Source organism: Periplaneta americana, chromosome 11, assembly GCF_040183065.1.
Source record: "Periplaneta americana isolate PAMFEO1 chromosome 11, P.americana_PAMFEO1_priV1, whole genome shotgun sequence".
NCBI lineage: Eukaryota > Metazoa > Arthropoda > Insecta > Blattodea > Blattidae > Periplaneta > Periplaneta americana.
In genome coordinates, this window is record NC_091127.1 from 177,446,505 (window position 1) to 177,458,895 (window position 12,391).

At 34.0% G+C, this 12,391-nt stretch overlaps 1 protein-coding gene across 2 annotated transcripts in view; it reads left to right on the plus strand.

Moving 5' to 3' along the window:
• The window catches only part of LOC138709642 (ubiquitin-like protein 7), a 67,073-nt gene that overhangs the window by 17,137 nt on the left and 37,545 nt on the right, over positions 1–12,391 (plus strand). For both annotated transcript variants that reach the window (XM_069840559.1, XM_069840560.1), the window contains exons 6-8: positions 1,836–1,938; positions 2,455–2,618; positions 9,869–10,065. In XM_069840559.1, the coding sequence (XP_069696660.1) occupies positions 1,836–1,938; positions 2,455–2,618; positions 9,869–10,065 (464 nt within the window). The remainder of the gene's footprint in view (positions 1–1,835; positions 1,939–2,454; positions 2,619–9,868; positions 10,066–12,391) is intronic.

A 12,391-nucleotide genomic window follows, 5' to 3' on the forward strand; every position in this document is an offset into this window, starting at 1 on the left:
GGCCCCGAGGTTCACTCAGCCTCCTATAAAATTGAGTACCGGGTCTTTCCCGGCAGTAAAAGGCGGTCAGAGTGTGGTGCCGACCACACCACCTCATTCTAGTGCCGAGGTCATGGAAAGCATGGGGCTCTACCTCCATGCCCCCCAAGTGCCTTCATGGCATGTGACGGGGATACCTTTACCTTTTTACCTTTTTTACCAAGGTCCAAACCTGTGACCACACTGAATACAGCTATCCAAACAACCTTCCAAACTGAAACTAATGATATTCCATATTTTTCATCATCATCATCATCCATAGCGCTACAGCCCGGATTGGGCCTCGGCTTCCTTAAGAAATCTTCTCCATCGGTCTCGATCTTTAGCCACTGTCCATCAGTTCTTCACTCCAAGCCTCTTAATGTCGTCCATAACACAGTCCATCCATCGTAGCTTTGGCCTTCCATTTCAAAAGCTGGTCAGTCAGGACTTCTAGTGCACCTGGTCTATACAATGATAATACATTCCACGTGCCAATCTTTAAATCGTTTGCCTTATTCCTGCCATCTCGCCATAGATTTGACCGTCCGGCTTTTCCTTCTTTAGGTTTCTGAGCAATGGACTTTTTCCGGGGTGGGGTTGCTAACCACTATGCCCAACTGCGCAGCAATCCTGCGTGGACGATGATTTTCTGTCTGGGTTTTCTCCCGTAGCTGGCATGTCCCAATTATAGCGTCGGGTACTTGCTTTTCCTCCCTTACATGCTTAGCGTTACCCAGGGGTCACGACGAGGACGTGCATGTATTTGACTTGGTAGGAATAAGTGGCATTTCTCGAGCTTTTAAATGAAGTATAACTGCCAGCAAGCTATACCCCCTCGAGACCACATACTACCCCTTGACCCCCATTCCGTATTTTTTTTAGTATGTATAAATGATACTCGGGAGGAAATTAAACACAGAATAAATATGGGAAATGCCTGTTATTATTCGGTTGAGAAGCTTTTATCATCCAGTCTGCTGTCAAAAAATCTGAAAGTTAGAATTTATAAAACAGTTATATTACCGGTTGTTCTTTATGGTTGTGAAACTTGGACTCGCACTTTGAGAGAGGAACATAGGTTAAGGGTGTTTGAGAATAAGGTGCTTAGGAAAATATTTGGGGCTAAAAGGGATGAAGTTACAGGAGAATGGAGAAAGTTACACAACGCAGAACTGCACACATTGTATTCTTCACCTGACATAATTAGGAATATTAAATCCAGACGTTTGAGATGGGCAGGACATGTAGCATGTATGGGCGAATCCAGAAATGCATATAGAGTGTTAGTTGGGAGGCCGGAGGGAAAAAGACCTTTGGGGAGGCCGAGACGTAGATGGGAGGATGATATTAAAATGGATTTGAAGGAGGTGGGATATGATGATAGAGAATGGATTAATCTTGCTCAGGATGGGGAGCAATGGCGGGCTTATGTGAGGGCGGCAATGAACCTTCGGGTTCCTTAAAAGCCAGTAAGTAAGTATTTTAGCTATTTTAATTCTATTAACATGTATCTTTAACGTGTTATATTGATATACAATTGAGATATTACTCACCACAATTGTTAATCTGATGAGCCAAATAGGCGAAAACATTAGTTGCGTTATTATTTGGAATAAATAGACAAGTTTAGAAACAGACAAACAAATTGGATATATATCTTTCACATTCCTGTATGTTATGGCATTGAAGTGTGTTGTAAGACTTTTTAACAGATGTGGTTCATTGCTCTTCCTATGTCCGATAACTGTTTCCTGGCAACACTGAAATATCGGCGCTTCTCACTTATCATTGTTGTAACTACTCGTATGTTTCAGTCTTCAGATTCCCAGCCTCGAGGAAGTGAGGGCCTGTCAAGGCAGCAGTCATATTCGACTATTACAGCTGCCCAGCTTGCCGCTGCTTTAGCTTCAGCTACTGGTGAGACTACAGATTTTTATTACTTACACACCATTAGCTGGAATATCAGCATTCCAGGTCACAAATCTAGGTTCAAATTCTATCCTGTCCAGGTATTATGTTTGGTAGTGTTGAAAAAGATCTTTTGGGATACTTTGTTATTCTCTGCCATTATTCCACCAATAAATTCATCATTCAATATATTTTTACGGAAGAAAAATTAATGAACAAAGTATTGTGTGATTTTATGATTGTTATAAGATCAACAGATACCTGTGGGTTCATGTAATATACATCAAAATATTAATATATCGTGGTTACCATTCTTTAATATGGTGTTTGAAATGTTTATGGAAATTGCATACAGTAAAGGAAGATGAAGACAATAAAATTATTATTTGACTTTACGTTTTAGATGAAGTTATTACAGAAATAAGTATTCCGACAAGAAATAGTAAAATACAGCTAGTCTGGAAACTAGATTTACAAATGGCATGCATTACTATTATACGTATATATTTTATTTTGTTATCTAAGGATTATTCCCTGCTTCATCCCGCACCAATGGTTCCGGTACATCGACCGGTGCGGGCCCCTCCTCCAGCAGCAGCCTGATCACACCGGAGATGTTCAGCCAAGCGATGCAGCAAGCCATTGCCAATGTTGGACCAAACACAGGACCTAGTGATGCAGTGACAGCAGTATGTAGCCTGTTACTGTTTGAATTCTACAAGTTATTAAATGAAATGTACAGTAACATTTAGTAATAATAATAATAATAATACTATTATTATTATTATTATTATTATTATTATTATTATTAATTACACTAGCCTGCGAATTTCAACTTTGTGTTTGTTGCCTAAAGTAAATAATCTGATTTTATATAATGTCGATGTGCTGAATTCGATTTTCAATCCGTTTACTTCTATCACGTCAGGTTTGTTTGCAAAATCACTTTAAATGTATTGTATAATTACGTGAATTTCATCACAAACTTTTTCATTTCACTTTTTTATTTCAAATGCAAAAACAATATTTAAAAGACACAGGTTGCTGCAATTATGTGTATGGTTGTTCATACATGTCACTAGAGTGTTTTTGCTTTGTTTTGTCTTCTTTACTTCACTATTGGATGTATAAATTAGCACAGTATTACACAAAAAATTACACCACTTGCTTCTTAGTTGAGAAAGTCCTCCTGCTCCTCTTTCTTTTATTTTTGTCTTCAGATATTTTACGCTTTAACATCCAACAATAATGATGATGCATACTGATGCTCCATCGTCCCTGGTATCTCCTTTCGAACTCCTGCAGATCCTTGTGAAATCGTTCACCTTGCTCTTCACCCAAAAATCCTAGATTTTCGAGGAAATAATCTAGGTGAGAAAACAGAAAATGAATTTTGATACTCATATTACAGTCAAGTTCCTTGTATGCTTCAAGCATGTTAGCCACAATGTTTCGGTAATCAGGACCCTTGTAGTTACCAAGAAATTTTAAAACAAATTCACAGAAAGATATCCATGCTGCTTTCCCCTTTTCATCCACAGTGTTTTAAATGCTGCATCAGACATCTGTTTTCTTTAGTCAGGACCATTAAATATATTTTCTTTTAATTTGCTTCAGATAGTAGTGGAAATTTCTCACATATGTATTTAAACAGTCTCTTTCCTTATTTAAAGCCACGTTCTGCAGCACCCGACTCTGGTAGATAGTCACTGTCACTCGTCACAATTTCCCTCACCACTACATCACACTCAGATGAAAACTATTCAAGATTTTCTAGTCACACAGTGATTAGTACATCAGGCCCATGGGGTACAGGTAAAATGGCTGACCGAATAACTGGATACCGGTACACGATATGCTTTTTATTTTTAGAATCGTACCCCTTCACATCACATGAACAGAAGTAGCAATCATTACTATGGTTCGACTGCTCTCTCCAAACCATAGGTACTCCAAAAGATAGCAACAGTCTTCTGCCGTTGATCCAGTGATGAAGTTCTTCAATGCATACTCTATATACTTTGTGTGGTGTCCAAGCTTTACTTTGATCTCCAAGTTTGATTCAAAAATAGGCATGGTATGACTTTTTCACAAAATCTGTAAATTACGCTTCTGCTTAGGCAACGTGTATATCCTACATAAGTTATATAACAGAAATGGTCTGGATTATTTATACATTCTCGATGTGACATAGTAAATATTTCCTTACTGAACTAAAAACTCTCAACTTTCTACTCCACAATAAAGCTTCAAAAACTGATTTCGTTTCGTTTCCAGATGAAACACAGACTATTGAAATGTGAGAGGAACTAGACGAGTTGAGCTGAGTCTCTCACCAAGGAGTGGCTGAAATTTCTAACTCCCACAAATAAAGATAATGGCAAGGCTGCACGTTATTTCATCCTAACTTCCTTATGCGCTTGCACCCTCTATCTGCTAAGAAACATCTGTTATCCTTGATTTTCAATATAAACATCTTAAAAATATGTTGAATATATTTGGTTTTCATATCTTAACATACTAAAGCTACAGTTGTTAAAGTATTATAGTTTAAATAGTTACGCTATAAATTGTCTAATATATTATAATAAAATTAAAATAACAAAAAAATGGTACGTGATAGGAACTTTCTGGCTTCGAATTTGATTTCAGCATGCTAAAAATACCCTAAAAACATTCAAACTTTGGAGGCAGGAATTTCATTGCAGACTAGTGTTATTAATTATTATTAATCATTATCATTATTATTAATTATTAATAATAATAATAATAATAACAATTATTATTATTATTATTTATTTATTAATTATTATTTATCATTATCATTTATCATCATCATCATTATTAATTATCATGATCATTATTCATTATCATTATCATTATCATCATCATCATTATCATCATCATTATCATCATCATCATCATTATTATTATTATTATTATTATTATTATTATTATTATTATTATTATTATTATTACCGTCTCCCAAGGCTAGGACGTAGGGGTCGGACTTTGGGAGAGAATATTTGCAAAGTGAAAATCAAAATATCAAAATATCTTATAAGCAAAATGAGAATGATATTGCACAAGATATTTTGTACTTGCCTCTCTAGGTCCTTTGCAAATTTGAAGAAACTTAATTCAGGGTTGCTTCCCTTGTTTTTTGAACAATTCACTGCAGAACAATATGGTTAAAGGGCCGTAGCACTACAGATTATTATTTTTACACTCTTCATACTGGATATCAGCACACACACATAGGTTGCCAACCTTGCAATTGGTGACTATAACTACAATGGCAGAGTGTTTAAAAGAGAGTGGTAAAAGGACCATATTGAAGGATATCTTCATTTTTCTTCCTATCCCATATAGTGTAGCCAGCTGTTCGGCACATGAATCTCATCTCGCAAGCTGTTAGTCTGCTTTCATCTTTTGTCCTTATAGTCCACGCTTCACTCCCATAACATAAGACTGGTCGAGCTATTATTTGATAAAGACGAGTGCGAGTTGATTTTTGTACTAATGAAGGTTTTAAAACTCTATTAATGATGCCCATTGATTTGTTGAATTTTACAATTTTCTCTGATAAATCCAAATTTTCAACAAAAGAAAGTTTAAACTCATTAACTCTTTCCAAAATTGTGTTATTTAAACAAATTTTGCTTGGTATTGGGTATTTACCACAAAAGGCCATTATTTTTGTTTTGTTAGTGGATATTTCCATTGAATATTTTTGACCTATTAAATTTAAATTATGTACTGATCATTGCAAATCATCTTCAGATGTTGCCAGTAAAACAAGATCATCTGCGAACGTTATTACACCTAATTTTAAATTTCTGTTAATAGTGATCTATCCGTGTTTTGTTTCTCTAAAATCTTTCACAATGGCATTCATATAAACGTTAAAAAGCAAAGGAGAGAGGCCACAACCTTGTCTGACTCCTGAGTTTATTTCCGTTCAATGAGTTATTTTTTCTTATATTTTGATTGCAATAAGGTTTGATTTATAAAGGTGATATATATATATATATATATATATATATATATATATATATATATATATATATATATATATGATCTGCTTTGGGATCTGATCCTTTGTCAAAATTTCGAATAACAAACTTCTGTTCACTTTATCAAATGCTTTTATAAAGCAATAAATGCCAAATGTGTTTGTATATTAAATTCTCGATGCTTCTCAATCAAAATTTGCATTGTAAAATATGCATCACAGCATGATCTGCCCTTCCGGAAGCCATTTTGTTCTTCACTAAATATATCCTCATAATATTTACATAATTTATTCTTAATAATGCTAGAATAAATTTTATAACTAGAATTTAACAAACTGATCCCTCTGTAATTGTCACAGTTGGTCCTATTTCTTTTCTTAAATATTGGAATAACTAATGATTTTGACCAATCTTGAGGTGGATTTTCTCCTTGCTCTATGATATTTAACAGATTTAAAAATCTTACGAGAAATGACTGACTGGAATGTTTGAATAGGTCAGCATCTTCACCAGGTACTTTGTTACTCTTTATATTTTTCAAAACTGTTTGAAGTTCTTCTAAAGAAATGCAGTCTCTTTGGAAATCATCTAACTCTTGTATCTGAAGAATGGAGGGACTGTTGTTTGTCCATAAATTTTTATAATAATTAATTAATTTATCATGGGGGATTATACGTTAGAGGGTGAATCCATTCCGGAAGTTAACAAATGTAAATATCTCGGAATAACATTTAGCAGCGATCCCGGCTGGGGGGAACACGTTACAGACACAGCGGGAAAAGCATGGAGAGCGTTACACTTTGTGATGAGGGTACTAAGAAAAGGCTCTGATAAATCCAAAGAGATTGCATATAAATCACTAGTACGTCCAGTAATGGAATATGGTGCTGCATGTTGGGATCCTTACAGATTAGAACATATTAAGACACTGGAAAAGATTAAAAAACGGGCTCTCAAGTGTTGACGGAAAAATTCACCATTAAAATGGGACACACTCACGGACAGGAGAACGCGAATTCGATTATGCGCACTGTTCAAAACATACAGAGGTGAGCCTGCCTGGAGAGAAATAAAAAATAGGCTGCAGCCGCCAAATTACTCTTCAAGGAACGACCACTCTTATAAATTGAGGGAAAGAAGACAGAGGACGGACACTGGAAAGTTTTCTTTTCTCAATCATACTATCAGGGACTGGAATGCTTTACCTGCAGACTTACTAAAGGCTTTACCAACAACCAAAAACGTATTTAAAAATAGGCTTAAGGACTTTACTAATAGACGGTAATTAAACACAGTATTTAAAGGGTGTAATTGATATTTTGTTATTGAAGTGTCCTATCAGTGAAGAATTATGTTGTGTCAGTGAAGTGTGTTGAGTAAGTGAAACGTGTTCCTGTCAGTGAAGCTTTATAGTTTATAGTGGCAGTGCAAAGTATTTGAACAGTGAAATGTTTTTGAAGTGTTAGTGAAATTAGGATAGAATCAATGAAATGTGTCGTAGTTCCAGTGCAGTGAGTGAGTTGACAGTGAAATGAGTGTAGTGTTGAAAGGTACTTGTGCAGATATGAACATATCATACTCGTGGGTTGTAGTTCGAACATAGGTTTAAGGTACAAATTAGATTTACTTTAAATGTTATTTTAACTGATCGTGCTTCATTTAATTTAGGATGTTCCCTGTTATTATTATTATTATTATTATTATTATTATTATTATTATTATTATTATTATTATTATTATTATTAATTATTAATTATTGTTAGTATGAATTATTAGTATTATTATTAATTGTATTTTTTTATTAATTGTGTTTATTATTGTCTTTATTGAGTGTAATTAGTTACCACTGCCACCGGGTATATATCTATTGCAGTGTGAATAAATACATACATACATACATATTTAATCTGGCATTATCTTTGTTTTCACTATTTAAATGTTTCAAAATTTTATATATTGAGGTTTCTGGTCTTGTGACCCCCATTGGTAAAAAATAAATTAATTCCCTTAGCAGCATAAGAAAATACTGATAGGTAGGTCTAGGATTTTGATGACCTATAAATCATGAAAAAATGTCCTAAAAAGAATGCATCTATGAACTAAAAATCTTCCCAAAAATACCCTTAAAAATGCCCTAAAAATTGATCTTACATAATTGGCTTGGTAGGAATATTAATATTTAGACTAGTAATTAAATTAAATTCTAATACCATCATTCAAGTTTATTTAATTTTACATAATTTTTCTAAGTAGTATACTTTAATTAATTATTTCACCTGCTGTAGTTCCATGTAGTCCACCACAGGGCCACTCTTATCCGGAACTAGCAGGTACAGAGGAGGCTATATTAAAAGGGTTGGTTGGACTGATGCATTACGTGGGGTGTACTACGTTAGAATACAATATTTGTGTAGAAAAACGATTGAAATAATATACAAAATAATAGGTATTAATTGAAAAAAAATATGTAGAGAAAATATCAACAGAAATAAATAATATTTTACATTAATAATGGGGATTTATGGCCAAAATTAAATGAAAATGCCCAAAAAATGACCAAATAAAACAAAAAATGCTCTTATGAGTTGTTGTTGTTTTCTAATGCCAGGCGTTTGACAATAAAGTCATTTGACCTCTTGCACTCCAATATTTTTCAAAGATATCATGACCAGCCAATAAAGCACAGATTTTGAGGTGTTCTGAATCCATTTCTTGGTTTGAGTTGCAGAATGGGCAGTTAGGGGACTGATATATTCCAATTCTATGCAGATGTTTAGCCAAACAATCACGGCCTGTTGCCAATCTAAATGCAGCTTCAGACGATTTTCGTGGTAAATCGGAAATTAACTGTGGATTATGATGCAGAGAGTTCCGTTTTTTCCGTTCATATTGTGTTAGCAAATTTTGTTTGTTGAAGTCTAAGTATGTAGATTTAATAAATCTCTTCACAGAGTAATACGTAGATTTAATAACAGGTCTGTAAGTAGCAGTGCTGCCCTTCTTTGCTACAGCATCCGCATTCTTGTTTCCCAGGATTCCACAATGGGATGGTATCCATTGGAATACAATTCTTTTATTGAGTGATATTAATTGAGAGAGCATTTTAGTTATTTCTGCTGTTTGAGATGAAGGTGTGTGTTTAGAGACGATTGGTAGAATAGGTGCTTTGGAGTCTGACAATATAACTGCATTCTTAAATTTATTGATGTGGCATAGAAGATTCCTGAGACATTCACTTATTGCAATGGTTTCACCATCAAAACTTGTTGTTCCATATCCAAGAGATCTATAAAGTGAGAAGAGACAGCACGTAACACCTGCACTGGCACCTTGTTCTCTGGAGATGAAGGATCCGTCAGTGTATAAATGAAGCCAGTTTTGTGGAGGGTACCTAATATTAATTGTTTCAGCATTTCAGTGTTTACTTCTGATTTCAGTATTTCTTGTGTTAAATTTAGATTATATTGTATTTTTAATAGAGTTAAAGGGTTTGGTTTAATTTGTAAGTTTTCTTTTAAATTCGGGATATTGATTTTCTGTTTTAATTCTTGAACAATGGATATGAAACTTTTTTGAGTTTTCAATCTACAGGGAGGACTGTATGAATGCCAATTGTTTCCTGGTAATCTGGTAAGTTTGTCATATTGAATCAGTGCTTTTTGTTCTATTGTCATTTTGATGCTGTTAATATTAGTGAGGAATCTCATATATCTCTCTTATGAGTTGTAAGAGGTAAAAAAATGCAAAAGAATGCTATACCGGTAACAAATATGTTTTAAAACACTCAGTTTATCACAGCTATGTTTCTAGCTTACTAGAAAAAAGATGCAATTTTATCAAAATCCTAGCCCTACTGCTAGGTAAAAATAAGTTTCCGCAAGTTCCCTTCAGTTCATAACTCATTCATTTATCATTTGGAATAGGCAGCATCTAGCAGTGGATCAGAAGGAAATCCTGATATGCAGACGGCAGCCAGTGGGTTGTCACGCCAGCTGCAGCAGATGCACGAACTGGGGCTCACAGATGACGCAATCAACGTGCAAGCTCTGCAGGCAACGGGTGGCGACGTGCATGCTGCGATTGACATAGTATTCAGCGGTGCACTGCCTCCAGATACTCAGTAAGTTACCATTGAGGAGTTCTTATTCAACTTGAATACTTAAGGGGAGAGGATGGTATTTTTTAATACTTTTTTCGTATTTGGTGTAAAAGTATTAATTTTTTGTATGTAGAGAGCTCATAGCTGTGGCAACTCAAGCAAATATAAATATTTTGAAAAAAAAAAAATTATTTGGGGGGGCCCCAAATTTGAAAAAAATATACCCAATGCAGGATTGTACTAAAACCGATATATCTAAACCGTTTTTAAAGATAGATTCAAACAGTTTTTTGCAATGTATTTGCAAAAGCATGTTCTACAAACTGTCTGTAACAGAATTTTGATATTAGTCCCTACGTTTGTAAAATAAACAATTAAAATTTAATAACACTTTTCTGATTTCCTTTCTTGCAAACAAACGGACGCATTTTTAAAATGAAATCAATTAGCAAAATTCTGTTACAGAGAAAAGTTTCCTAATAGTCTAAAGAATGTGTGTTCTAAATTTCATGCATGTATCTTTAATAGTTCAGAAATTATATCCATTTTTGTCTGGCAGTGTAGCAAAAAAAATGAATTTACTCGAAACCGATAAAAGCGAGCGTGTGATTTAAAAATCCATAGCGCAGGAAGTTTAAAAATGACGTCTCAACTTCCAATAAGGGCACAAATACCCACAAAATGTTACGCAATGTATTCCACACATATCAAAGGGTATTTTAAAGAAAAAAAAATATTTTGAAAATTTAATTTACGAAAACAACAATAAAAGTGGGAGAGTGATTTAAAAATCCATAATGCAGGAAGTTTAAAAATGGCGACTCAACATCCGAAAAGGGCACAAATAGCCACAAAATGTTACGCAATGCATTCCACACATATGAAAGGGTATTTTAAAGAAAAAAAAAAATATTTTGAAAATTTAATTTACCGGAAACAACAATAAAAGTGGACGAGTGATTTAAAAATCCATAATACAGGAAGTTTAAAAAATGGCGACTCAACTTCCGATAAGGGCACAAATACCCACAAAATGTTACGCAATGCATTGCACATATATCAAAGGGTATTTTAAAGAGAAAAACATTTTTTTGAAAATTTAATTTACCGGAAACAACAATAAAAGTGGGCGAGTGATTTAAAAATCCATAGCGCAGGAAGTTTAAAAATGACGTCTCAACTTCCGATAAGGGCACAAATACCCACAAAATGTTACGCAATGCATTGCACACATATCAAAGGGTATTTAAAAAAAAAAAATTTTTTTTGAAAATTTAATTTACCGGAAACAACAATAAAAGTGGGTGAGTGATTTAAAAATCCATAGCGCAGGAAGTTTAAAAATGACGACTCAACATCCGATAAGGGCACAAGTACCCACAAAATGTTATGCAATGCATTGCACACATATCGAAGGGTATTTTAAAGAAAAAAAAATTTTTTTGAAAATTGAATTTACCAGAAACAACAATAAAAGTGGGCGTGTGATTTAAAAATCCATAATGCAGGAAGTTTAAAAATGTCGTCTCAACTTCCGATAAGGGCACAAATACCCACAAAATGTTACGCAATGCATTCCACACATATCAAAGGGTATTTTAAAGAAAAAAAATTTTTTTTTTTTGAAAATTTAATTTACCAGAAACAACAATAAAAGTGGGAGAGTGATTTAAAAATCCATAATGCAGGAAGTTTAAAAATGACGACTCAACATCCGATAAGGGCACAAATACCCACAAAATGTTACGCAATGCATTCCACACATATCAAAGGGTATTTTAAAGAAAAAAAATTTTTTTTTTGAAAATTTAATTTACCAGAAACAACAATAAAAGTGGGAGAGTGATTTAAAAATCCATAATGCAGGAAGTTTATAAAATGTCGTCTCAACTTCCGATAAGGGCACAAATACCCACAAAATGTTACGCAATGCATTCCACACATATCAAAGGGTATTTTAATGAGAAAAAAAAAATATTTTGAAAATATAATTTACCAGAAACAACAATAAAAGTGGGAGAGTGAATTAAAAATCCATAATGCAGGAAGTTTATAAAATGTCGTCTCAACTTCCGATAAGGGCACAAATACCCACAAAATGTTACGCAATGCATTCCACACATATCAAAGGGTATTTTAATGAGAAAAAAAAATATTTTGAAAATTTAATTTACCAGAAACAACAATAAAAGTGGGAGAGTGATTTAAAAATCCATAATGCAGGAAGTTTAAAAATGGCGACTCAACATCCGATAAGGGCACAAATACCCACAAAATGTTATGCAATGCATTCCACACATATCACAGAGTATTTTAAAGAATTGTATTTTTTGAAAATTTACTCATT